This window comes from Antechinus flavipes, chromosome 2, assembly GCF_016432865.1.
Source record: "Antechinus flavipes isolate AdamAnt ecotype Samford, QLD, Australia chromosome 2, AdamAnt_v2, whole genome shotgun sequence".
Classification (NCBI taxonomy): Eukaryota; Metazoa; Chordata; class Mammalia; order Dasyuromorphia; family Dasyuridae; genus Antechinus; species Antechinus flavipes.
This window is the reverse complement of record NC_067399.1, coordinates 255,265,602-255,288,862: the sequence shown is the minus strand read 5'-3', so window position 1 is coordinate 255,288,862 and position 23,261 is coordinate 255,265,602. Positions and strand designations below refer to the sequence as shown.

General features: G+C 39.4%; 1 protein-coding gene across 1 annotated transcript in view; it reads right to left on the bottom strand.

Annotated features, from left to right (window-relative positions):
- The window catches only part of COL20A1 (collagen type XX alpha 1 chain), a 72,428-nt gene that overhangs the window by 28,349 nt on the left and 20,818 nt on the right, over positions 1-23,261 (bottom strand). Inside the window, exons 5-18 of the mRNA XM_051976750.1 lie at positions 22,771-22,926; positions 21,729-21,848; positions 19,364-19,528; positions 14,794-14,958; positions 14,187-14,344; positions 13,444-13,573; positions 12,718-12,884; positions 12,238-12,361; positions 11,755-11,894; positions 10,363-10,492; positions 9,393-9,535; positions 8,804-8,936; positions 3,935-4,077; positions 3,390-3,519 (exon numbers count right to left, since the gene is read on the bottom strand). Of these exons, the coding sequence (XP_051832710.1) occupies positions 3,390-3,519; positions 3,935-4,077; positions 8,804-8,936; positions 9,393-9,535; positions 10,363-10,492; positions 11,755-11,894; positions 12,238-12,361; positions 12,718-12,884; positions 13,444-13,573; positions 14,187-14,344; positions 14,794-14,958; positions 19,364-19,528; positions 21,729-21,848; positions 22,771-22,926 (2,004 nt within the window). The remainder of the gene's footprint in view (positions 1-3,389; positions 3,520-3,934; positions 4,078-8,803; positions 8,937-9,392; positions 9,536-10,362; positions 10,493-11,754; positions 11,895-12,237; positions 12,362-12,717; positions 12,885-13,443; positions 13,574-14,186; positions 14,345-14,793; positions 14,959-19,363; positions 19,529-21,728; positions 21,849-22,770; positions 22,927-23,261) is intronic.

Below are 23,261 nucleotides of genomic sequence, written 5' to 3'. Positions count from 1 at the left end.
ACTTTCACAGCTACCAATATAATCAACATTCAGGACCTTATAGTTATCTAATGAACTGTGGTTGCTATATCTGCAGCATCTGGTAATTTGGACACAGCAAACAGCTACTTCTATAAAATGAGATCTCTAACTGCCAGTGTCTGGATTCTGGAAAATGTTTATAAACAAAATACGTGCCTATTGATTAGGAAATAGCGTTTAAAAATCTATGGTCCATGAATGTAATAGAATATTTTTGTACTGTAAGAAGTGGAAAATGTAAGAAAATCAGATGAATATGTTATAGGAAATAATATATTGTAAAATAAAGAAAACCGAGAGAATAATCTATATAATGATAACAATCTAAATGAAAAGATCCCTAGAAGGAAGTTGGACTGGGTGATCAAAAAATCAATGGAGATACTACAGAACAGATAATAAAATGTGCTTATCTACTCATGCCAGGGGATCATTAGCTTTGAATATTGTATACATAGATAGTTTACAAGCACTGCATCATGTTTTTTTTTTCCATAATTCATTTTTTTCTCATAAGGAGATTCTGGCCAAGCCATTTTACCTCTGTTTTCCTTGAACATGGCTAACTGACTCAAGGAATGAAGCACTGGGCAGACCTGATTTCAGCCTTAGACACTAGATGTGTAATTTTGGACAAGTCACTTAACTTTTTTTGCCTTAATTCACTGGAGAAGGAAATGGCAAATCACTCCAATACTTTTGCCAAGAAAACTCCAATGGCAAAGTATGGTCTATAGGGTCACAAAGAATCTGACCATACTGAACTACTGAAAAATGACATCATCAACAGAGTGTAGGAAAGAATTGAAATAATTGTGATACAAAGACAAAAAAATCAATAAAATTAGTTTTTGTTTGTTTGTTTTAAGGAAAATAACATTTAGATGAGAAAATCAGAGTAAGGAAAAGAAAGGATCAGTTTCCAGGGGACTTTGATATTTAAAATGCCACCTCAGTTATCCAGACTAATACATTATTTCTGCCACTATAGTTCAGAATGATGGAATGATAGCCCTTTTATCCCCTGTCCTGGTCATTGTGTTTATATTTTACATTAAAATATTGGTATTGATAGCTTTAATGTCATTTTCATTTCTGAATATAGCACTTCCCTCACTTATAACCATCAAGCCATTCTTATAACAAAAGTTTAAAAAGAAAGATTAAAAAAAACAATTTAGCAAAATTATCCAGCATATTACCCAGTATATGTGACAGTACATGCAATGTTACACATGTATAGTTCTCCACTTGTAAAAATAAAAAGAAGGAAATATGCTTTTCTGTAATGGGCTGAGGCTTGAGTTGATGCACTGAGGTCCCAAGCATGTGAGGCTAAATAATAATTGGACCATACTCTATTAATATATAAGCTTGGAGAAAGAATGGCCCGCTCACTCTTTGTGCAAGTCTCATCTCCTCTTTGGGACCAAGCTTGGTCAATATAATTACATTGGTCTTCACAGTAAAATGGGACATTGACAAGCTGGAGTTCATCCAAAACAGATTATCAGATGGAGGTAAAAATTAATCAGAGAACACAGAGAGCTGGCTCATGAGCTACTACAGAAAAAAGATGAGAAGCTGGCTAGCTCAGATATAGCTTGACTAGATGACTATCTACATACAGTAATAAAGTCTCCTTTCCCCCTAATACTGACTGCCCCACCCTGGTCTGGGCTCTCAACCCCTCTATCTAGCATTCTTATACCTTATACTATACTCCTCTCCAAGTACTCTGAAGTCCAGGGGCATTGGTTTCCTTGCTGTTCTTTCCTCCCCAAATCACTCCATTTCCAGGCTATTGCATTTTCACTAACTGTCCTCCATGCCTGGAATACTGTCTCTTCTTACAGCCTCCTTCAATTCTCTGCTAAAATCTAACCTTTTGCAAGATTTCCCTAACCCTATCCCTCCTTTATGGTAGTACCTCTTCTCTAAGATTACCTCTAATTTATCCTGTATATATTTTATTTGAACATAATTTTTACATGTTATCTTTTCCATTAGATTTTCAGCGTCTTGAGAAAGAAGCCTATTTTGCCTTTCTTTGTTAGAACAGTGATTAGCAAATAAGATAGTTTTTAATGAATATTTGTTAATTAATATGGGGGCACTAGTAAGGACAGTCAAGTAGCTTAGTGGATAGAGCACTGGGCCTGGAATCAGGAGAACCTAAGTTTAAAATCTGATCTTTGAAACTTATTTAGCTGTGTGACCCTGAACAGTACATTTTTTTCCTTTTCTTTTTTAATTCTTTTATTCTTGCACATGTTTACCTATATTAGATTGCTTGCTGTCTAGGAAACGGGGGTAAGGGGGAGGGAAGGAGAAAAATTTGCAACACAAAGTTTTGCAAAGGTGAATGTTGAAAACTATTTTTGTTTGTATTTGGAAAAAATAAAAATCTATTATAAAAAATAGAAATGCAAAAACATTCTCTTATTCTGTTTATTTACTTTTAACACCATTACTACTATTATTCGTATGCCACATTCTATGCACTCCCTTTTTTGTGTGTATTTTTTAGAATCTCTAGTTTTCTTCAAAGTTTAACTTAAGCATCACCTTCCACATGAAGTCTTTCTAGATCCCCTACTTGCAAGTGCTTCTCCCCACAAATTATCTCTGGGCAATCTCTTTGACCATTTTTGCCTCAATTTCCTCATCTGTAAATGAGCTGGAGAAGGAAATGACAAACCATTCCAATATCTTTGCTAAGAAAACCCCAAATGGGGTCATGAAGAGATAGACATGACCAAAAAGACTGAACAAAAATAACAATAAGGCCCTCCTTCCTACACACATACCTAATAAATCTCTCTTCTCTGGCCTTTCATAATGGCTATATTTCTAGCATTCATAATGCTTTATGGTAAAGTTCTCCTAGTTTCCCTATTATAATGAAAACACCCTTAAAAAGAAACTCTATTTAGCCTTCCACACGATGAAATTATCAACGTTTTTCCTCCCTCACTGGAAAGGCTCTGGCAGGATTAGGACAGTGTGAGTCCTGAAGGAAACAATAAAGGGCAAGAAATTTTTCAGCAAGAGAAAATAGAGTATCCTAAAGGCAAACTTAATAGAAATTAATAAAAATAATAGAGAGGGCCCTAGGCTCCAAAGTCAAGAAATCAGGTCTACCTCCACCACATCCCAGCTATGTGACCAAAAGGAAGTCATTTAATATTTTGAAGCCTTGATTTCTAACACAGGGATAATAATTCCTGTCCTGTCCCACTTCATAGGATTGTTGGGGAGATGAGATCTGACACTGGAAAGAAATTAAAAGTACTGTTCCAGTGCAATGCCACGGATCAGCCACTGATCGCTGCACCTGGAAATAGGGGTAAGATTAGTGCACTCACCGGTCCTTCCTATGGCAGAGACGACGTTGCTCTCGCCCAGACTATAGACAGCTGAAACCATAACCTTGTACTTGGTGCCAGGAAGCAGGAGAGGAAGTGTCACATGGTTCTCGAGGCCAGGAATGATTATCTACCAGGATCAGCAAAAAGGATTTTTGTCATCCGACCAAGGACATGTCTGTCTCCATTCTGTGCATTGTTACTAATTGATATATTGCTTTACTCGGTTTTGTACTTTCTCCCTCAGATTAAGGACTCCTAAAGGTAGAACCATGTTTTCTTCCTCAAACTAATCCCTGCTCCTGCCCCACCAGGTCAGAACTAGGTCTATTTTCTCAGCCCCAATCCCCATGGACAGGACTGTTTCTCCTTCCACAGACTAGCTCAAGGATTGGGCAGTATCCCCATTTCTCACCATATCTCTCCCCATCCCATACTAAATCCCAGCTATCTGGATGCAAGGATTCAGTATAAAGTGTAATAAACTGGTCCCCTTCATGGTACCTCAATTGAATGAATATTCCTCAATTCAGCTTCAGACTTACGGTTTTCTCAGGGCCAGAGCCAGAAGCCAGGGCATAGGTGAGTCTGTAGTGCAGAACGTTGTCATTAGGGGGTGTCCAGAGGATCCGAAGGCTGCTGGGGGTCTCTGAGGCTAGCACAAGGTTCAAGGGCGGATTCCTGCTCACTGTAGCGGAGAACACACAGTACCTTGGAAAGGGAGGTTGGGGCTACCTAGAGATAGCAAAGGTCACTAAGGGACATGGGCGTATTCCACCAATTTTGTAAAAAGGACAAGGGACAGTGAGATGTGGACTACACTGGAAGTAGGACAGTAGGGCTGGAGGGAGATAGAAAGTTGGTATACTTTGATTTAAGAATCTATTAGTCAACCCTTCAACATATATTTTTCTGCCTTTGTACTTTTTTGTTGATGAAGTTTCTGCCACTAGAATGCTCTTTTCCATGCCTATTGCCATCCCACAAACTAAGGCTTAACCCAATTCACCTCTCCATGAGTCCTCCCCTGACTATTCCCACCCATTATAATTGTTCCTTCATTTAATCATTTATTATTTTGACATATAAAATGCCACAAACATTTATTAAACACTTAGCATGTATACAGATGGCATTATGCTAAGCACCTGGGAATCAGACAAAAATAAAACAGTTCCTGCCTTCAAGGAACTTAAATTTTATTGGTAGATATAATAAGAGAGAAAATAAAAATGCTATAAGGATTGAACTTAGTTCTTTTTTGGTACATTAATTCCCAGTTGATAGCATTCAGGTCTATATTTCCTATGCAATTTATATTCTACTTACAAAGTTTCCTGGAGCACAGAGGTTAATTGTCTTTCCCAGAGCCAGTATGTGTCAGAGAAAGACTCGGAACACTGGTCTTCCCAGTTTGAGGCCAGCTCTGTAATCACTACATTATGCTGCCTGATTAATATATTCATGATGAATTGAGGGAGAGGTAGAAGGAGAAAGTATTAAAAATTATGAGGATTAAGGAAGACCTCCTATAGAGATGACACATGAGCTGAGTTTTGAAGGTAGTTAAGGATTCCCAGGAGTGAAGGTGAAAAAGAAGGGAGTCCATTCTAGACATGGAGGTCAGAGATGGAATGTTAAGTTGAAAAAGCTGCTTTGGCTGGAAAGCAAAGTACATGAAGGATTTTTTTTCTTCAGGACTTTGTGATCCAAATTTTTCTCCCTCCCTCTCTTGCCTCCCCCTCCCCTAACACAGCAAGGAATCAGATATAGGTTAAATATGTACCATCCTTTTAAACATATTTCCGTATCTGTCGTATTGTGCAAAAAAAAAAATTAGATAAAAGAAGAAAAACCACAAGACAGAAAAAGAAAATAAACAAAAAAGGTGAAAATGTTTCAATCTGCAGTCAGTCTCTATATTTCTTTCTCTGAACGTGGATGACATTTTCCATCCCAAATCTATTAGAATTGTCTTGAATCACCACATTGCTGAGAAGAGCCAAATCCATCATAGATGATCATCAGATAATCTTGCTGTTTTATATTCAGTGTTCTCTTGGTTCTGCTCACTTCATTCAGCATCAGTTGCATGAAGGATTTATAATGAGAACTATTTTCATTAGTCATTCATTTTCATTAAGTACTTCCCTCTTCTACTTCCTATTTCTCAATACAAAAACTCCTGAGAGGGATCTCACACTTAATCCACACTGTTTAGTGAATGAACCCATCCAAGACTTTTGATAGGAAGGGCTGGGCAGTATTGGGCAATAATTCTGCCTAATTCCAACTCTACTCTTACCCGTATTCTAATTGTGAAGGGGCAGATAGAGAAATATGTATTTGACAAAAAAGGAGCCACCAAAGCTTCTTGAGCAGAGTGACATGGTCAGACTTGTGTTTGGGAAGATGATTTCAACAGTAGGTGGAGAATGGATTGGAGAGGACAAAAACTAGGAATCTGATTAGATGGTTGTTGTCCTTTGTGCTAGAAGAGGACCAAATTATGTCTGATTGTGGCTGATCAGACCAAAGCTCTCCCCCACAGGTTGCATACAAACAAATAGTCCAAATGAACATTTGGAGTGGAGATGATTCTAACTTTGTGCATTTCACTTTCCTTTTAAGCTATTGCAATTCTCCTTTACTTGTAAAATGTCTTCTTTCTTTGTTGAGACATGCATGCTGGGTGGTCCTGCATGGGTATCTCCCATGTCTCATATTCAATTCCAAAGCTCTTCAGAAAGACCTTAAGAGTGTCCCTTATGCTACTTCTTCTGATTTAATGCAAGTGCTTGCCATGTGTGCACTTAATCCACATCGTTTAGTGAATGAAACTATCGAAGACTCCATAAAATAGTCTTTTAAGTAAATATATGTTTGGCATTTGAACAACATGTCCAGTCCCTTGGAGTTGGGCTTTTGGCAGCAGAGTTTGAATGGTTGTCATTTCAGCTTGAGGATAGACCTCAGTGTCCAATCCCTTATCTTGCCAGGTGATCTTCAGAATCTTCCTAAGACAATTCAAATGGAAGTGATTCATTTTCCTGGCATGGCAATGGTATACTGTCCAGATTTCACAGGTGTATAACAATGAGGTCAGCACAATGGCTCTGTAGACCTTCAGGGTGGTAGGCAGCTTAATACCTGTTCTCTCCCACACTTTTCCTTCAGAGTCTCCAAAGCAATGCTCTAGCTCTGACAATATATGTAATCATCTATGTGTGCATCCTTGGAAAGTATACTACCAAGGTAAGTGAACTTATCCAGAATATTCAAAATGTCTCCATTTGCTGTAACTGATGGTTGCTTGTTTGGATGGCACAGAATTGGCTGGTGGAGAAGCTCGTTTTCTTGGTGTTAATTGTCAGGTCAAAATTAGCACAAGCAGCAGAGAATCAATCTATATTCTGTTGCATCTCAAGAATCTAATCTCTAGGAATCCAATTAGGAGAGCAATTAAACAAGCAAGAGGTGATGAGGGACCAAATTAGGATGATGGTCATCTGAGTAGGAACAGATGTTGTAGAGAGAGAATCAACACTTTTTTATTTTAGATTTTATTTTTTAATTTTATTATATATGGAAAATAACAGGCAGGGAAGAGTCAAGAATGGTAGTAAGATTTTGAAACTGGGTGAGTAAATATATATTACTTTAATCCCCATGTGTCTATGTTCTGTCCCCCCCCCAACCTGACTCATAGATTCATAGAATGTTAGATCTGGGAGGGACCTTAGAGATAATCATTTTGCAAATAGGAAAAGTTCAGAAACAATTTATTTAATTAGTGGCAAAAATCAGTGGCAGAGTTGACCTAATTGCTAATTCTAGTTCTATAACAAACTCTTTATGTGATTTTTGGTAAGTGACATGTTAATGCCATCTCCAGTGAATGAGAACCAATCTTCAGACATAGCGATTCTTCTTATTTTCCCTAAGTGCCCTGTGTCAGTAAGCACTTAGATGCTCAGAGAAAGCTTCACCTGCTTTTCAGGTTAAGTGGAAAAATCTGACCATAAACTAGTCATATTCATTAGACAAAGCCCATGCTATAAATTAAGTGCCCTAGAGCAAATTAGCCTTTTGGCTTCCTAAACTGTGAAAAGCATTGGACTTTAGAGTTAGAAGAGACCCTAGAGATCACCTAACAAACCCTCTTATTTCATGGAAGAAGAAACTGAAGCCCAGAGAAATTTTTGTCAAGGTCAAGCAGTAAGTAAATGATAAAACTTTCAGCCAAAATGCAATCAAAGCTTTGTGATTTATGGATAGTATTTCATTAGTGGATGAGCTAGGACATAATTTTAATATCCGACTGTTCTTCCCACCACATCTAGAAAATATCAAAGCCATCTTTTCCAAACTTATGCCTGTGTGGGGAATGCACTCAATTTGTCTCTGAGTCACTGGGGATGAAGGCAGGGTTTGGAGAGGAGCAGGGGAGGTCACATAAAACTATCCCAAAGTGCAATAGAAATAATTATTATATTTAAGGATGTGCTGGAGCCAATTCAGATCAGCTCTAAAAGTCCACTGTTTAATTTTCAGCATTAATTTACACCTCAAAAATCAGTAAACACTATAAACCGCTGCTAAATTTATTGTTCTATTGATTGTTAATAATGCAGATTAAGCTTAAATATTTGTCAGGAATACTTTTTTTTTCAAAAGAGTTTCTGGTTAAATATATGCCATGACACTTTGATTTACATTACTACACAATCTTTAAGAGAAAGTGTGTGGTGGAAATTGCATGCTCCTAGGTATTATATTATCCATGTCCCTCCACTCTTCCACTAGTATATAGGGATCATCACATTATGATCATGGTATTGATTTATTCTGGGGTGTATATTCTGGGATGTGCTGGTAAAGTTTAACAACCAACTTTCTGAAAATATGCATTTATGATGTACTTTTAAGTTTAATCTGCCTTATTAACCTTTTTTCCATCACTTTCTTAAATCGGGACAAATAACAAAACAATCTATCAAACCCTGATTTCTATCATTTTGTCATTTTGGAGGTATAAATGCTCACACTGAAAATTTAACAACTGGCTTTTGTGCCTTTATGGAGCTGGCTTCAATATGCCTCTGGTTATATTTTATATACTAGTATGCATACACTATTTTATGTACAAGTATATATGCATCATACCATGGTGCATGGAAAATAAGAGGCAAGTAAGGGTCTAGAATGGTCGTGAGCTTTTGTAAATGGGTGAGTAGATGTATATGACGTGTGTTTATGTCCTGTCCCCCCCATCTGACTCACAGAGTCACAGAATGTTAGATCTGGGAGGGACCTTAGAGGTAATAATTTTGCAGACAGGGAAATGAGCTGCGGTTCTAGTCTTATTTGGGCGGGCTCTCCTCAGGGATCAAAAAGGGGAATTTATGACTTACTTGGAGTATATCGGAGGGATACTGTGTCACTGCGGGCCCCATCTCTGTAATAGGCTAAGATGGAGATCTCATATTCTGCGTGCTTCCCTAGACCAGGCAAAGTGGCAGTTCCTAGGTTCCCCGGGACTGAAATCTGCAATAAGAGAGAGAAAAAGAGGAAATACGGAATAGAGACTACGTTCTCCCAAATACTAGGGTTGAGTGTCTCGTCAGAGGAGATTAAGCCACTGAAGAGGTGTTGGTTCCTGGTTTTTAAAGCTGAATTCCTTCTGAGGAGGGCAAGGTGATATGTATTCTGAGAGAACCTGATGTATTTAGTCTAGGCCCAGGAAAGATGGTGACTACTTTATTGGCTCTCATTGAGGAAGAAGCAGCAGTAGGCTAATCTCAAAGACACTTGTCCCAAGAGCTCAGCCTTCAGGAACGGGACTGGACAGCTCCAGAGAGTTCCCTCTCGCTCAGTGGATCTTCCTGTCACAGGATAGTTTGGGGGTGGGGTGGGGAAACTTGTGTCTCCTGTGCAAAGCAGATCTTTTCAACTCTATTCCCCATAATGCTCTCCACCAAGACCCACATCTTATACTTATACCTCATAAGCTTTTCCTTCACCCAAGGGCATCCACTTGATCTGATAGACCACTACGCCAACAGCTGCCGCAGCAGCCCACTCCAGCCGGACATCATCCCCTGGCAGTTCAGTTACTTTTAAGTGACTTGGGGCTGGGACTTTTCCTAAAGGGCAGGAAAAGGAGAAACGTTCTTGACCTTGAGTTTTGCCATTCCAATGCCCACTGGTGCTGCTTCCTTGTCGCTCTTCCCAGCTGCCTGTGAGTACGTGCAGAGCAGATGGCTGGGGAGCTCAACAGTACCCTGGCATCTGGCCCCAACTTATACTACAGCTCTCAAATGACAGCGGCCTGGGAATCCAGGGTCTGGCAGAAATCTTTGTAATTCACCAATTTCATGATCATTATTAGACTCCTGGGGTAGGAGCTGCACATGATGGACTGAGCTTGAGTCAGTAGAGATATAGGAGACAGAAATAGGCTTCCATCTCCAAAGGGGTTATAGAGATCTATGAGTCCAACTTTTCCATGTACACCCTTCATGTCATTATTTTCCTTTGACTTCTCCTAGGAATTACCTTTGTTTTTCTAGAATCTTGTCCCACAGTCTTAATGCTCTGTTTCTGCTGTATTTCACTTCAATTTGGTAAATATTTATTAAGCATCTCTGAATCTAGATCCCTGCAATTCTGTAATCCTATCCTCACAAAGGATGTTCTCTCCCCAGGGCCCATAGAGAACTTGTAATAAAAGCTTCTATTTATATAGGAATTTCAGAGTAAGCATTTATTATCCTCATTGTATAGAAGGGAATTTGAAGTACTTACTTACTTACCTGTGAAAACATAACCATTTAATGATAGATAAACCCAGTTCACCTGATTCAAAATTCAATCTTCTTTTCCTTGCACTATCTATCTATGGGGACTTTATCAAGGAGTTACTTCATCCTTTAGCTTGGAAAGATATCACCACAGATTTATCCTCACTCACGTGTGGTCACTCGTCCAGTGAGCGTGGAGGAATCACCCTCTCTGTAGATTGTTGTAACACTGACAATATATGAGGTGGAGGAGGATAATGGGGCCAGCTTGACAGAAGAGGCATTCCTGGAGACATCTATCTGCAAGGTAAGAATTCTATAGCATTCTGGGTTAGAAGTAGTCATTCCCACTCCCAGGGGATTCACCTCATATGAGAACCATATAATTTACTCTCCATCCCAAAGTCAGTAAGGTCAGTCCCAGGAGTCCAGGCCACAGATGTATCCCAGGTTCACACACATCCTTCCCCCAGAAAAAAAGCTCACAAGATGTGGTTTATAACAGCTGAAACTACAACTCCATAACTTGGAGATGTTTTATTCCTCTGTGAAAAAAGTCCACAGGTCAAAGTCTGTTGTTGTCATGGTATGTTTCTATTATTCTTTGGGCCTTTTTTCTTTTGTAGGTTAATTGAAGCTGTTCCCTATATTTAACCCTTGCAATTATACCTGCACACATGGGACTCACTCCTTGTCCCATCTCCCATTGGCTAATAGGAGACTATAACTAGTTTTCTAGAGTATACATAGAGTTATACTGGCCAAGGTTAACCAAGGGTAGTGATTCCTGATTGGTTATGGGTTTGGTATAGTTTATTAAATTCTGCTAAAATAGGATTATCAAATAAAGCCAAAAGTTGATTGGAGCCAAGCTAAGGCAAAGACAATCCTAGGAATACAGTAGAGTAGTTGAAATAGTTAAGTCACATGAAGGTGTCTTCCTGAGAAGATAGTCCACAGAGACTGAATCCCAGATAGGTTTGAAAGAACCTAAAGTACTCATAAGCTTAGGAGCTATCTAGAAATCTAAATATATTTCTTCCATGTATCTTGATTACATGTAACATCATGGTAATACTTCAGAATTTATTCCATTTCCTTGTAAATAAACCCTGGAAAAGTACACAGTCTCCTCTGAGAGTGTGTCATAGAGGGATGAAGGGAATGAAGAGTGAAAGCTTTGAAAGATTAAAAGAAAAGATCATACAAGGAACTGGAAACCAAGGAGCTTAGAACTAGGAAGTCACATTTCTAGGACATGACAACATTTAAACCAAAAAATTTCCCAGCTTCTAAGGTACCTGCCAGCAACTTCTCATCTCTTCCCTTCCTCTATAATGTTTCCTACTGCTTTCCTTCCCATTCCCCTACTCCAAGCTTCTCATTCCACCATCTAATAAGATGACATTTTGTCACTCACCTAGATTAAAGAAAGCATAACTCATTCCAGAGACATGGAGAGCTGAGGAAAGAAATTCAAGGAGGCCTGCAGGTTGTTCTAGGGGACACTCTGGGACTTGCACTGTCACGACTGAGATCATATTCTCCTATTACACACTTACCTCCCCAGCTTGGTTCCCTTCCAGGGAGACATAGGATACATGGTACAGGCGTATCCCCCGTGATGATGCCTCCCAATGAACTCGAACAGAGCTGTGGCTGACGTCAGAGAAGCTCAGACGTTTGGGGAGATCCAAAGACACTATAAATTCAACAGCATGAACTTAGGGACTGTGAGGATTTGGATTCTTTAACATATATCTTTGAATGTGTCTTCTAAGGAAACATGCTAGGGTTATATTAGATTGTGGGAATTATTTGACCAAGGAGGAGTCAAATTTGAAAGAAAATATCTTGTTTTGATCCCTCTTTGCTATGAAAGACTCCTTGACAGTTCTCCTTTTGTAAGAGGATAATGCCTGTTAAGGAGAAGATGGAGAAAAGACAGGGAGCTGTCCAAAGTTTGCAGGAGGTGAAGTCAAAAGGACAAATAAAAAGGGAGAAAAAATGATGAATGAAAGCAGAATCATCAGGGTAACACTCACAGGTCTTGACTCGGATGCTCTGGGGTTCACTGACTTCCTCCCCAAAGAGAGCATACACAGCAATGATATATTCTGTGCCAGGAGCCAGACCTTCCAGCAGAACCTCAGGATCCCGGACTCTCACCTGGAGCACAAGACCCCAGTGTGCTATTGTGATGGAAGGTTTGATCAATCTGAACATTCATCATCGTCATCATCCCAGAAATCCCCCCTTCCCTGCTTCCATCTTCCCCATCATTTGCTACTAAGTTGGGTAACCTTGAGTAACTTTCTCATTCAGTTTCCTTATCTTTAAAACGAACGGGTTAGACTAGTCCCAACTCTTATAAAAAGAAGCCTAAGTCTAACCCTCTGCTTCCTACCATCATTCCCACAATATGCTCCTGTAGAAGCTGGGCTAGAAAAATCTCTGGTTGTGTTGATCTCTGGATCCTAACAAGCAATTCAAGTGAGGACTCTGGGGAACAAGCTTGCACATACCTCTTTCCCACCTTCCTCTTCCTCCTCTATCTCCTGTTCTCTAGAGGAAGCTGATGAAATGCAGTGAACCAAGTACTGGGTAGCTTTATTTGTGGGCTTCCAGGTCAAGTGGATACTACCGGGAGTCACACTGAAGATGGTCAGTGAACTTGGTGGAGATAGTGGTACTGTCCAAGGAGAGCACAGTGTCAGAGAGAAGCAGGAGAAGTGGACCCCACATTAAGAAAACTCAGAATGGAAATAAATCTTACAAAGGGGATGAATGGTGCTAAAAGGTGGGGAGATGGTGATGAACGTTATTTACATGGCATAGAAATGAGGAAATTAAGGTCGCATTCTGGACCCATCCATAGTCACACCTAGGTTTATTGACTCTGAGTCTGGTGCTCTTTGCATTGCCATAATACTGTCGCTATTGTATGAAATGAGGTCCATCTGCACAACCATAACATTTCAAGTAGGGAAACTAAAGCTCAACAAAGTGCCATGTCTTGTACAGAGTTACAGAACAAGTCAGCAGAAGCCCCCCACTCCCCAAAGCTAGGTCCTTCCCTCTGGATAACACACTTTATATGGCTATTAGAATAGATCCCCTCATAAGTTCTGGCATAATCAATCTCCCAAAGCCTGGAGAAGAAGCTAAGAGCTTTGTAACATTCAAAGCTCCCTTAATCAACTTCACTAAAGCCAAAGATAAGACCTGTCCACAGAGTACTCCTGACCTACATGTAGTCACAATGTCCTGAAGTCCCTCTCCAACACCATCCTTATAGATAGGAAACACTGTAACCAAATACTCAGTATTGGAGGTTAAATTCAGCAGCTGGGCAGATGAAGTAGCCCCCTCCACTGTGACCTGTAAAGGAGAGAGGTAGGGGCAAAGCAATTTTACTCCAGGGCAACAATAGTATTGGAGAGGGCCTCCCAAAATTGAAAAATACAAGGTGCCAAGTCACCTGGAGTTTAGCCCGAATTTATCTAGCATCTCTGGGCCCCAACTTATAAATTTGTTAAAAGAGGAGTTGGAAGTAGATCTCTAAACATCCTCACAGTTTTAATGCCCTGTGATTATTTTTAATATTACAAACTTCAATTAATCACTCAAAACTCATGAGAATCCAACTTTTGGAAAGCTAGATTAAGACTCAAAAGCCAAAATTTAGAAGATATTCTATTAATAGGGATATGGGGCCGATCTAAAGTCAGAAGTGGGTTGGTCAAATGAAACTAAATTTTGGGATTTTAGGACTAGCTCTAGCTATACCAAATACTAGGAATACCTAGGAATATCTAGGAATTAACCTGATTCCTAGTTTCCCCTCCTAACCAATGTCTCCTTTGACCAGAAACTCCACCAGTGAGGGGTAAAAAAGAAAGCAAAATGTGAACCTAACCTTTACCAAGGCCAAGCTGAATCTTTTGAATTGGTTGCAGGTTTTGACTATCCGTGGTCTCCTGATTTCTCTTACCTCCCTTGGTGTGCCACCTCTGGAGGGATGATACACAATCCTGAACTTCCTGGCAGGCTCCAGAGGAGGGGTCCAGGCCAGGCGGAGTCCCGTGGCTGTCACCTCCGAGGCAATCAAATTTGTGGGGCTTGAGTGGGGCCATCTATTAGCCTGCACACCTGTGGGTGTATGGGAGGGAAAGTGGGTGGGCTAACTCCTTCAAGGTATTCATTCATTCTTTCCTCAGACACAGGGGGAAAAAAAAGGTCCCCAAAATGTTTCTCCATTAACAATTCCTTCAGCTCCCTCTGGAGGTCATTTCTAGAAATGGGAACTGTGTATGTAGGAGAAAAGATAGAAAAAGAGATTTCCTCCTTCACTCAGTGGATCAATCTCCCTCTCCCTCTCCCTCTCCCTCTCCCTTCCTCCCTCTCTCCTTCTCTCTCCTCCTCTTTCCCTTTCCCCTCCCCCTCCCTTTCTCCTTCCTCTTCCCCCACTACTCTTCCTCTCTCTCTGTTTCTGTCTCTCTCTCTCTCTCTCTCTCTCTCTCTCTCTGTCTCTCCTCTCTCTAATGGATACCACATACCCACATCTCCATCACTTATTGGACAAGGGGAAATGCTCTCACCTACGTCCCTGCTCCGACTTCTCTCTTGGATCTTCCAGCAAAGGAGTCGGATGAGCCTGTTGGTCAGGTTGCCAAGGAGAGGAAAATCCTGTACATTGTGAACTGTGACATCCAGGGGTAGGGAGGCCAGGTGCATCAGCTCAGACTCATCAGCATTTTTCACTCCTGCACAAAGAGAAAATCTGGGCATGAAGTTTCTGGGTGGGCCTAAGAATCCCACTTCTTCCATGTGGTTGAATCATTTTTAGTCATGTCCAACTCTTCATCACTCCATTTGGAATGGTTTGCCATTTCCTTCTCCAGCTCATTTTATTGATGTGGAAACTGAGGAAAAGACCCTTTGTGATCCTATTTGGGATTTTCTTGTGTCCAAAGTCACTTAACTCGTTAGTGTCTGAGGCCAGATTTGAACTCATAGCTTCCTAATTCCAAGTACAGGAATCTATCCATTGTGCCACTTATTGGCTCTAATTTTCTTTTCCTAATTAATCTCTCCTTCAGTGATAGCACTGTGTACCTCCCTGATAAACTTCCTTGTACACTGCTTTTTAAAGAAAATCTAAAAAGAAAGAAAAAGAAAAGGAAAAGAAAAAGGAAGAAGTGAAGGGGAAAGAAGGGAGGGAAAAAGGAGGGATGGAAGACAGTCCCTGTCCTCAAAAGAGCTTATCTCCTAACAGGAAGAGATTACATATATATTTATAGGGCTAAATAAGGGTATGTTTTCATCTGGGAAGACTCAGGGATGGTAAGTTAAATAGGGACTCCTTTGACTCCCCTTCTACAGAGGCAATAGTAATGTTCTAATGTAATGTTGATTGATTACAGTTCTTTGAGCAAAAGACAGAAAGCAGGAGGGGAAGGTGTATACATGCTTTTGTACAAGATGAAAAAATGCAGGAATATAGTTTGCTTACATATTTCATCTTCCCTACTCGATTGTGAGATTCCTAAGGGAAAACATCACATCTTATCCATCTCTGTTTTCCACTCAATGCTGGGTACATGGCCTTAAACATAGTGTATTATGTAGCAATAATTTGATGGGTTTTGTAAATGAGGAATTATTTACCAAGGCAGAGCTTAGTTTAGCAAAATTATCTTGATCAGAAAATGCTTGAAAGTCTCAAGGAGATATTTCCCCCAGGGTTCTGTCTTGAGCTCTCTTCTCTTCTCTCTATACTGTCTTGCTCAGTGATTTCATCAGCTTTCATGGGTTAATTATTATCTATGCAAATGATTCCCAGGTCTATAGGCCCAAGTTCAAACTACTTCTTGAGCTCCAGTCTTACTAATTGCCTCTTAGACATCTCAAACTAGTAGTCTTGTAGGCACTGAAAACTTAATATGCACAAAACAAAACAAAACAAAACTCTGCATTTATCTCAACTTGCCAATTACTGCTCAGGGCACCAATATCATCCCAGTTACCTGAGCTCACAATCTTGATGTCATTCTCTACTTCTCATTCACACATCCCACATATATAATTGTCTGTCATTTTAAATTAAGTATTGTCATTTGAGGAAAAGGAAATAGCCAACTACTCCAGTATCTCTGAGAAGAAAATCCCAAATGGGGTCACAAAGAATCAGACATGACTTAAATGAGTGAACAATAAATTGTCATTTCTACCTTCATAACATCTCTTAAATATCTCCCCTTCTCTGTATTCATACCATCTACTTTAACTTTCTTTAATCCTATTATAAGCCATTATCCCTTTATACCTAGATTATTGCAATAGCTTTCTTGTCTCCCACTTTCCCATCTATCCTTAATTTTGCTGAAAAAGTGATTTTCCTAAAGTGGAGATCTGATCATTTCATCTTCCTACTCAATATTTATTAACTCCCTATTATATCAAGAATCAAATCTAAAATGCTATTTGGCATATAAAAGCCTTTACAACATCATCCCCTCTTGCCTTTCCCTTTTTCCTACACTTTACTCCCTTCCACATACTTTATGATTCAGCTATGCTAACCTCCTAGCTATTCTTCTCATATTCATAGTAGTAATCCATTTCCTGACTATTTATTCCTCAGAATACCTTATCTCCTCTTCTTTGTCTCCCGGATTCCCTGGGCTCATTCAAAATCCAGCTGAAATCCTACTTTTTGCAAAAGGACTTTTCTGGGTTCTTCTTTCCCTTTCCAAGAGTCTTCCCCCTTAGATTATCTTTGATTTACACTGTACATATATTGTAGGGCATAGTTATTTTCATATTGCCTTCCAAATTAACATGCAAGCTCCTTGAGAGTGGAACCGTGCTTTTCCTTTTTTTGTATTTTCCATGCTTAGAAAAGTCCCTAGTAAATAGTAAATGTTCAGTAATTGCTTGTTCACTGATTGACTGACCTTATGCTACAGAGTCACAGAATACTCAAGCTGAAAGGTGGTTCAGTAAAAGCAAGTCCAATTCCCTCACTTGGCAGATGAGGAAATAGAGTTTCCCAAAAGGCAAAGTGCCCTTGACTCAATGTCACACAGTGAATATTAAAGCTAAGCTTCCAAGCCTCAAAGTATTCTGGCTTCAATTCCAATACCTGTTCTACTCTACCAGATTTGCCTCCCCTTTTGCTTACAATTGAGCTCCGAGGAGTTTACTCAGATAATTATTATTTTTAACAAAAATAATGTTAATAGCATTTATACACTGCCAATTATGTGCAAGTAATTGTGTTAAGTACTATACAAATACTATCTAATTTGATTGTCATCACAAACTTGAAAGTTAGGTGCTCTTATTATCCCCATTTCACAGCTGAGGCAAGCAGAGGTTAAATAATTTGAATAAGAACTTCAGGTATTCTGACTCCAGACCTAGAACTTTAACCACTCCACAACCTAGCTACCTCAAGCTGAGTGCCTGACCCTCTATCAGTACCACCTTTGTTTTTTTGCAACCAGCAGAGAAAAGGAAATGATTGAGTCCAAAACAGTCAACCAGAAGGATTGCCCACAGAAGAATGGTGGAAACTCACTACGTGTTGGATTGAGCCCCATCTTGTTGCATCTGCCTTAAACCTTAGAGAACTGGGGATCAGAGATCTATAAGATATTTCAAATGTCATCTGGAACAATATTTGAAACAACTGAAACAACATCATTTTATGGATGAGGAAACTCTCTATAGAGTAAATGTCATGTACAAAGTGTCAAAGGCAGGATTTGAATCTCCATCCTCTGACTTGCATACTAACAAAGCCAACACTCTTTCCTCTAGGCCACGGGTCAAGAAAGGAATATCCAGAAGTTGCATTGACCATCCTTCCTCCGCACAAAGATCCAGGCAGAACTAGAACTGTGCTCTCTGGGGAGCTCTTAATCCAGGGCACTTTTAAAACATCCCTTGCTCTCCAACGGCTCACAACATTCTTTGGTTTTGCTTTGGGGGAGGGAAAGCAGGAAGCTTTATTCCCAAACAATATGTATATAAGTTTGTGAGAAAAAGATACTTAGAGAGAGTGAAAGACAGAGAGAGAGACACACAGAGAGCGAGAGAGACAGAGCTACAGAAATAGACTCTGAGATAAAGACAGTGAAACATGGACAGAGCCAAATGTTCTTTTAAAAATAACATTCCCTCATTCCCTACTCCTTGGAGGCTTCAGCTACTCCCCCACACCCACGTCATACTAATGGGATGTCACACTAAGAGGCCAAATTGTGCCACAACTGATAACTATAATCACCTTCATTTGATTTACACTGTGTACAGAGACGCCCGGGGAGAGGTTGCTGTGTCTCTGTTTGTCTTATTAAGATAATTGCTGATCAGTGCCTTCTCAAAACAACACTCGGATCAGTCTAGAGCAGGAGCTAGGCAGAGCCAGGGCACCACTAATAAATGTGTACTCTAGGATCAAACCACCTTAAAAAGGGATGAAGAAGGTGGGTACACTCGGGGTGATTTCAGAGCCAAGAAACTTCCTTTCTCCCATCTTTTCTTTTATATTCCTAGCACTTGACATAGCTCTTAGCCCAAATGCTTGTTAACTGACTGATTGGCTGATTGACTGATTGATTGACTTCATCCCAGATAATCACAACATGTTCAAGCTGGAAGGCAGCTTGGAGAAAATAAAGTCTTCCCATGTGCTTGCCTTTAGGACAAATCCCTGTCATTCTCTAACCAGAGAAAAAGTTTAAAATGCAGATACTCCTTGGAGAAAGAGCACAATGACTGTCATTAATGCATTAGCAAAGGGTGCGATGTGACAGAGACTTTCTTGGGATCAGATCTTGATGATAGTGATAGTGAGAGCTAAGGAGAGTGGACTCCTGAATGGGGCAGATGATGCCATGGAGTTGGGAGAAAAAGGAGAGATCAAGGAGTGTCTTCACCCATTTCCTAATGTTGATGTCAATTGGGCAAACTTCTAAAACAAGTCAGGATTTGGACTTTAATGGAAAATGAAGAACATGAATATTCTTCACTTTGCATTCCCAGGAGTAAGAAACTATCACAGATCTTCATCCAATTTATACTTTCTACTCTCATAATGTGGCTGATGGAAGATATCCCCCAAAAGTAGAGTCAAGTGCCAGCTTCTAAGGTGTATCTTACCAATAGCAAAGATATCCATGCCTAGATCTTTCAGAACTTGAGCAGCAAGTCGGGCATCATCCTGGGACTTGCCATCAGTAAGAAGAATCACCACTTTAACTGCCTCCGAGCGAGACCCAGCTTCCAGCTTCAGATTCTGCTCTAGTACATGAGTCAGTGCAAGACCTTTAGGGAGGATGGCACAAAGTCACAAATCAATAAAAATACCACCTCTTTCATGAAGCTAACTCTGAATGCTCCTGGCCATAATGGTCTTTCCCTTCTCTGAACACTTACAACACTTAGAATCAAAATTTCCAAGTTTTGCTCTGAGGGTTATAGAATGATGGAATTGATAGGGAGATTTTCACATTTTACAGGTGAAGAAATAGGCTCAGAGAAATTTAAATTACTCATCCAGAGTCACATAGGTTGTACATACTGTTCTGATGAGTTTATCTTTCCTCTCCAACTTGAATTTGTGTTTCTTATGGTCAGGGATTATGGCTCCTCTTTTTTTCTCTCCTCGATGGAGTGTATGTCCAGAAAAATTATATTGACTAAATGGCTGAAACAGAAATTACTAAACATTCTTTTGTCTGGTATTGATAAGAAGACTTTGACTCTACTCTCCCTCCTAGTTATTTTCCCCTTCCTTAGGTCTCAAGACACTATCTCCTGGTTTTCTTCCTGACTATCTCTGAATGATCATTCTTTGCCAATTCAGTGTCCCCTAAATCTTAGGATCTTCCAAGGCTTTGTCTTGAGCTCTCTTCTCTTTTCTCTATATACTCTCACCCTTAACATACTCAGCTATTCCCATGGGTTGACTTATCCTCTCTATTCAGATAACTTCCAAATCGATACATTCAGTACTAGTTGATCACCCTAAATCTGAGTTTGCACCACTAAGTGATTTCTGGATGTCCTCTCAGCATCATAGACTGAATAGGTAAAAAACAAACTCTTGATCTTTCCCCTAAATCTGTCCCTATTACAAAGTTCTCCTACCTTGAAACCATAGCATCCTCTTTGATTTTTTTCTTCTCCCTCCATATCCAATCAGTTGCCAAGTTTTGTAAATTCTCCTTCAAAAATATTTTCCATATTATATTCTTCCTCTCCATTGACATAATCCCTACTCTGGTGCAGGTGCTTATTATCTCTTGCCTGGATCATTGCAATAATGTTCTAATTGACTTCCCTATCTCCATGCTTTCCCCTTGCCAATCCATCTTTCATACATTTTCTTAAGGCACTGGTATTATGATGTCCCTTTTCTACTTAAAAGAAACAGCTTCAGAAGAAGGATCAGGAGTTACAATATCAACAACATTGACAACTTTTAGTGACTTTCTATTGCCTTTAGAAAAAAATACAAAACTTCTTATCCTGACATTTAAGGCCTTCTACAACCTGATTCCAGCTGACTTTTTGATGTTTAGTCTCTAATCCTGGAATGCACTTCTTATATTTATTTATTAAAAATGTTCTCTTCCTTCAAGATCCAGATTAAGTGCCACTTTTTACATGAACTTTCCCTGATCTTTCCAGCTAAAAGTGTTTCTTCTTTTCTCAAATCTTGCTAGAGCATTTTGATCCTGTGGCATTCTACTTTGTATCATATATTTCTGTGTGCATCATAATCTAATCCTCCCTCTCTGCATTTGACTGTAAGATTTTTAAGAGCAGAACCTCTGCCATTTTTCATCTTTATAGTACTGTAGCCCTACTACAGGAGCTTGCAAGTAGTAAGTACTTAATATGTGCCTGTTGAACTGAAGTCAAACCTTTGTCCTGAATTTCTTTTATTTTGGGTATCCCTTAGTAGATGCTCCAGGAAGTGCAAAAAGTTGTAGGTCAGAATATAGAACAGGCTAGTTGTGTCCTGATGAGTCAATGTACATGGCTTACTCTCTGTGAATGCTTATGCCCCTAATTGGACAGTTCAGTCTAGTAAGAGAGATAAGGACATACATAAACATACAGTTTAAAAGTATTTTTTAACATATACAAACTAATGTATGATTGAAGCTATATTATGCTTTAAACCAGGGCTTCTTAAATTTTTTCCATTCATCACCCTTTTTTACCTGAGAAATTTTTACATGACTATGGATAAATAAATATATAAAGTAGGTACTCACATTAAACATTTATTAATAATAAATCATAGTTTTATGATCTTCACATTCAGTTATGAGATCCCATAGTTTAAGAAGCTGAACTCTAAAAAAACAGCTTTCTGATACCTAAAATAAGGTCTCCTGGGAGTGCCAGGATTTGCAGATGTCTAGATTAAAGTATGTTTAGGAAAGAATATTTAAACAGTTGCAAGGAAGAAGGGGAAATAAATAGCCCTTATTGTGAGTGATGAAGAAGGTACCTGTGAAAGTGTTACCACCCTTGTAACGGAGATTTCTCACAGCTTCTAGAACTTCATCCTTGGTATTGAATGAATTAAGGTCCCATTCAGTCCGGGGATCTCCACTATATTGGGATAAACCTAAGAGAAGGTACTATAGATGAACCTTTGAAGGCTGCATAGTGACAAGGGAGATGTGCTTCTGAACAAAATTGCTTCCCCTTGGTGCTACTTTCTTCCCTAAGTAGTTTCCCCTGTCATTGGACATATTCGGTAGTACCTTAATTTATTTTTGCTCCTGAATAATGTCTTGAAGGTAATAAAATCCAGTTTCTCCTGTAGCAAACCAATGAGTCCCCTCCCAAATGAAAGATCCTATTATAGTACAATATAGATGAATTGACCATATCTCCAATTTGAAATCTTTTTTTTTTCAGGAAATTTTCTACTTCTATAGGGCCAGAGCTGGGCCTTTGACCTTAGTCAAAAGAGTATTCCTAGAGAGCAGGGGGTTTTTAACCTCTTTTCCATGGATCCCTTAGGCATTCTGGTGAATCCCAGGGATCCCTTCAAAGAAAAATGTTTTTAAATGTGTAAAATAAAATACATACAATTAAAAAGAAAAACAATTATATTGAAATACAATTTTTGAAAAAAAAAACTATTTCACATACATCAGATTAAGAATACCAGGTACAGACAGTAAGAAATAGTATTTTGTTTGCCCAAGCATTCTTGAGTGCTCCAGCACTTTTTGCCATGTAATCCATCAGCCAGACTAATGTAGAAAGCAGTGCTTTCTCTTGCTAATGAAGAAATTACTGGAGTTTCCCAAAGGAAATCTAAAGAAGGGGGTTGCTGCTGGTTGAAATATCCACATTTGATATCCCTCCAAAACATTAAACTGTTGTCTCCACTTATTTATTACTTCTGCTCATTGGGGGATCCTTTATATTTTTAATTTCAAATCCTAGAGGAATTAAGCCTTCATTGAATGAGTCCTCAAATCCTGGAGACAACTGTTAGGAAATAACAACCACTAACAGAATAACCTTGTACCTACCAATTCGGACTTTATCTTGGGCAATGTGAAAAGGAGAGATGATATTGGCCAGGAATTCTCTGATGAGTCTGAAGTTACTTCGGCCAATACTCCAGGACCCATCCACCAGGAATACTATATCCACAGGAATGGAAGTGTCACAATGGAACTGGGGACCTTTGAAAAGGAAGGCAGAAACAGAAGTAACTAAGACAGAAGTAGAGAGAGAAAATAATTCTTTATCTATTACTAAAAGGTACTTTATGGATTAACCATTCCAAACTCAGGAAACTAAGGTCCTGAAAGAATTAGTGATTTGTGCAAGGCCACAGAAGTAGTACTGGTTGTGACTCAAATTCACTAAATCCTTTGGTTTCAAATCTAGCTATTTTTCCCCATTGTTTCCAGATTCATTCAAAGAGTAAATTTGAGCACGGCAATTTCAGAACCATGGATAGCTCTTAAATGCTTAGCTGGGTTTCTATGTCTGTTTTAACTGCTTGTGCAGGTTA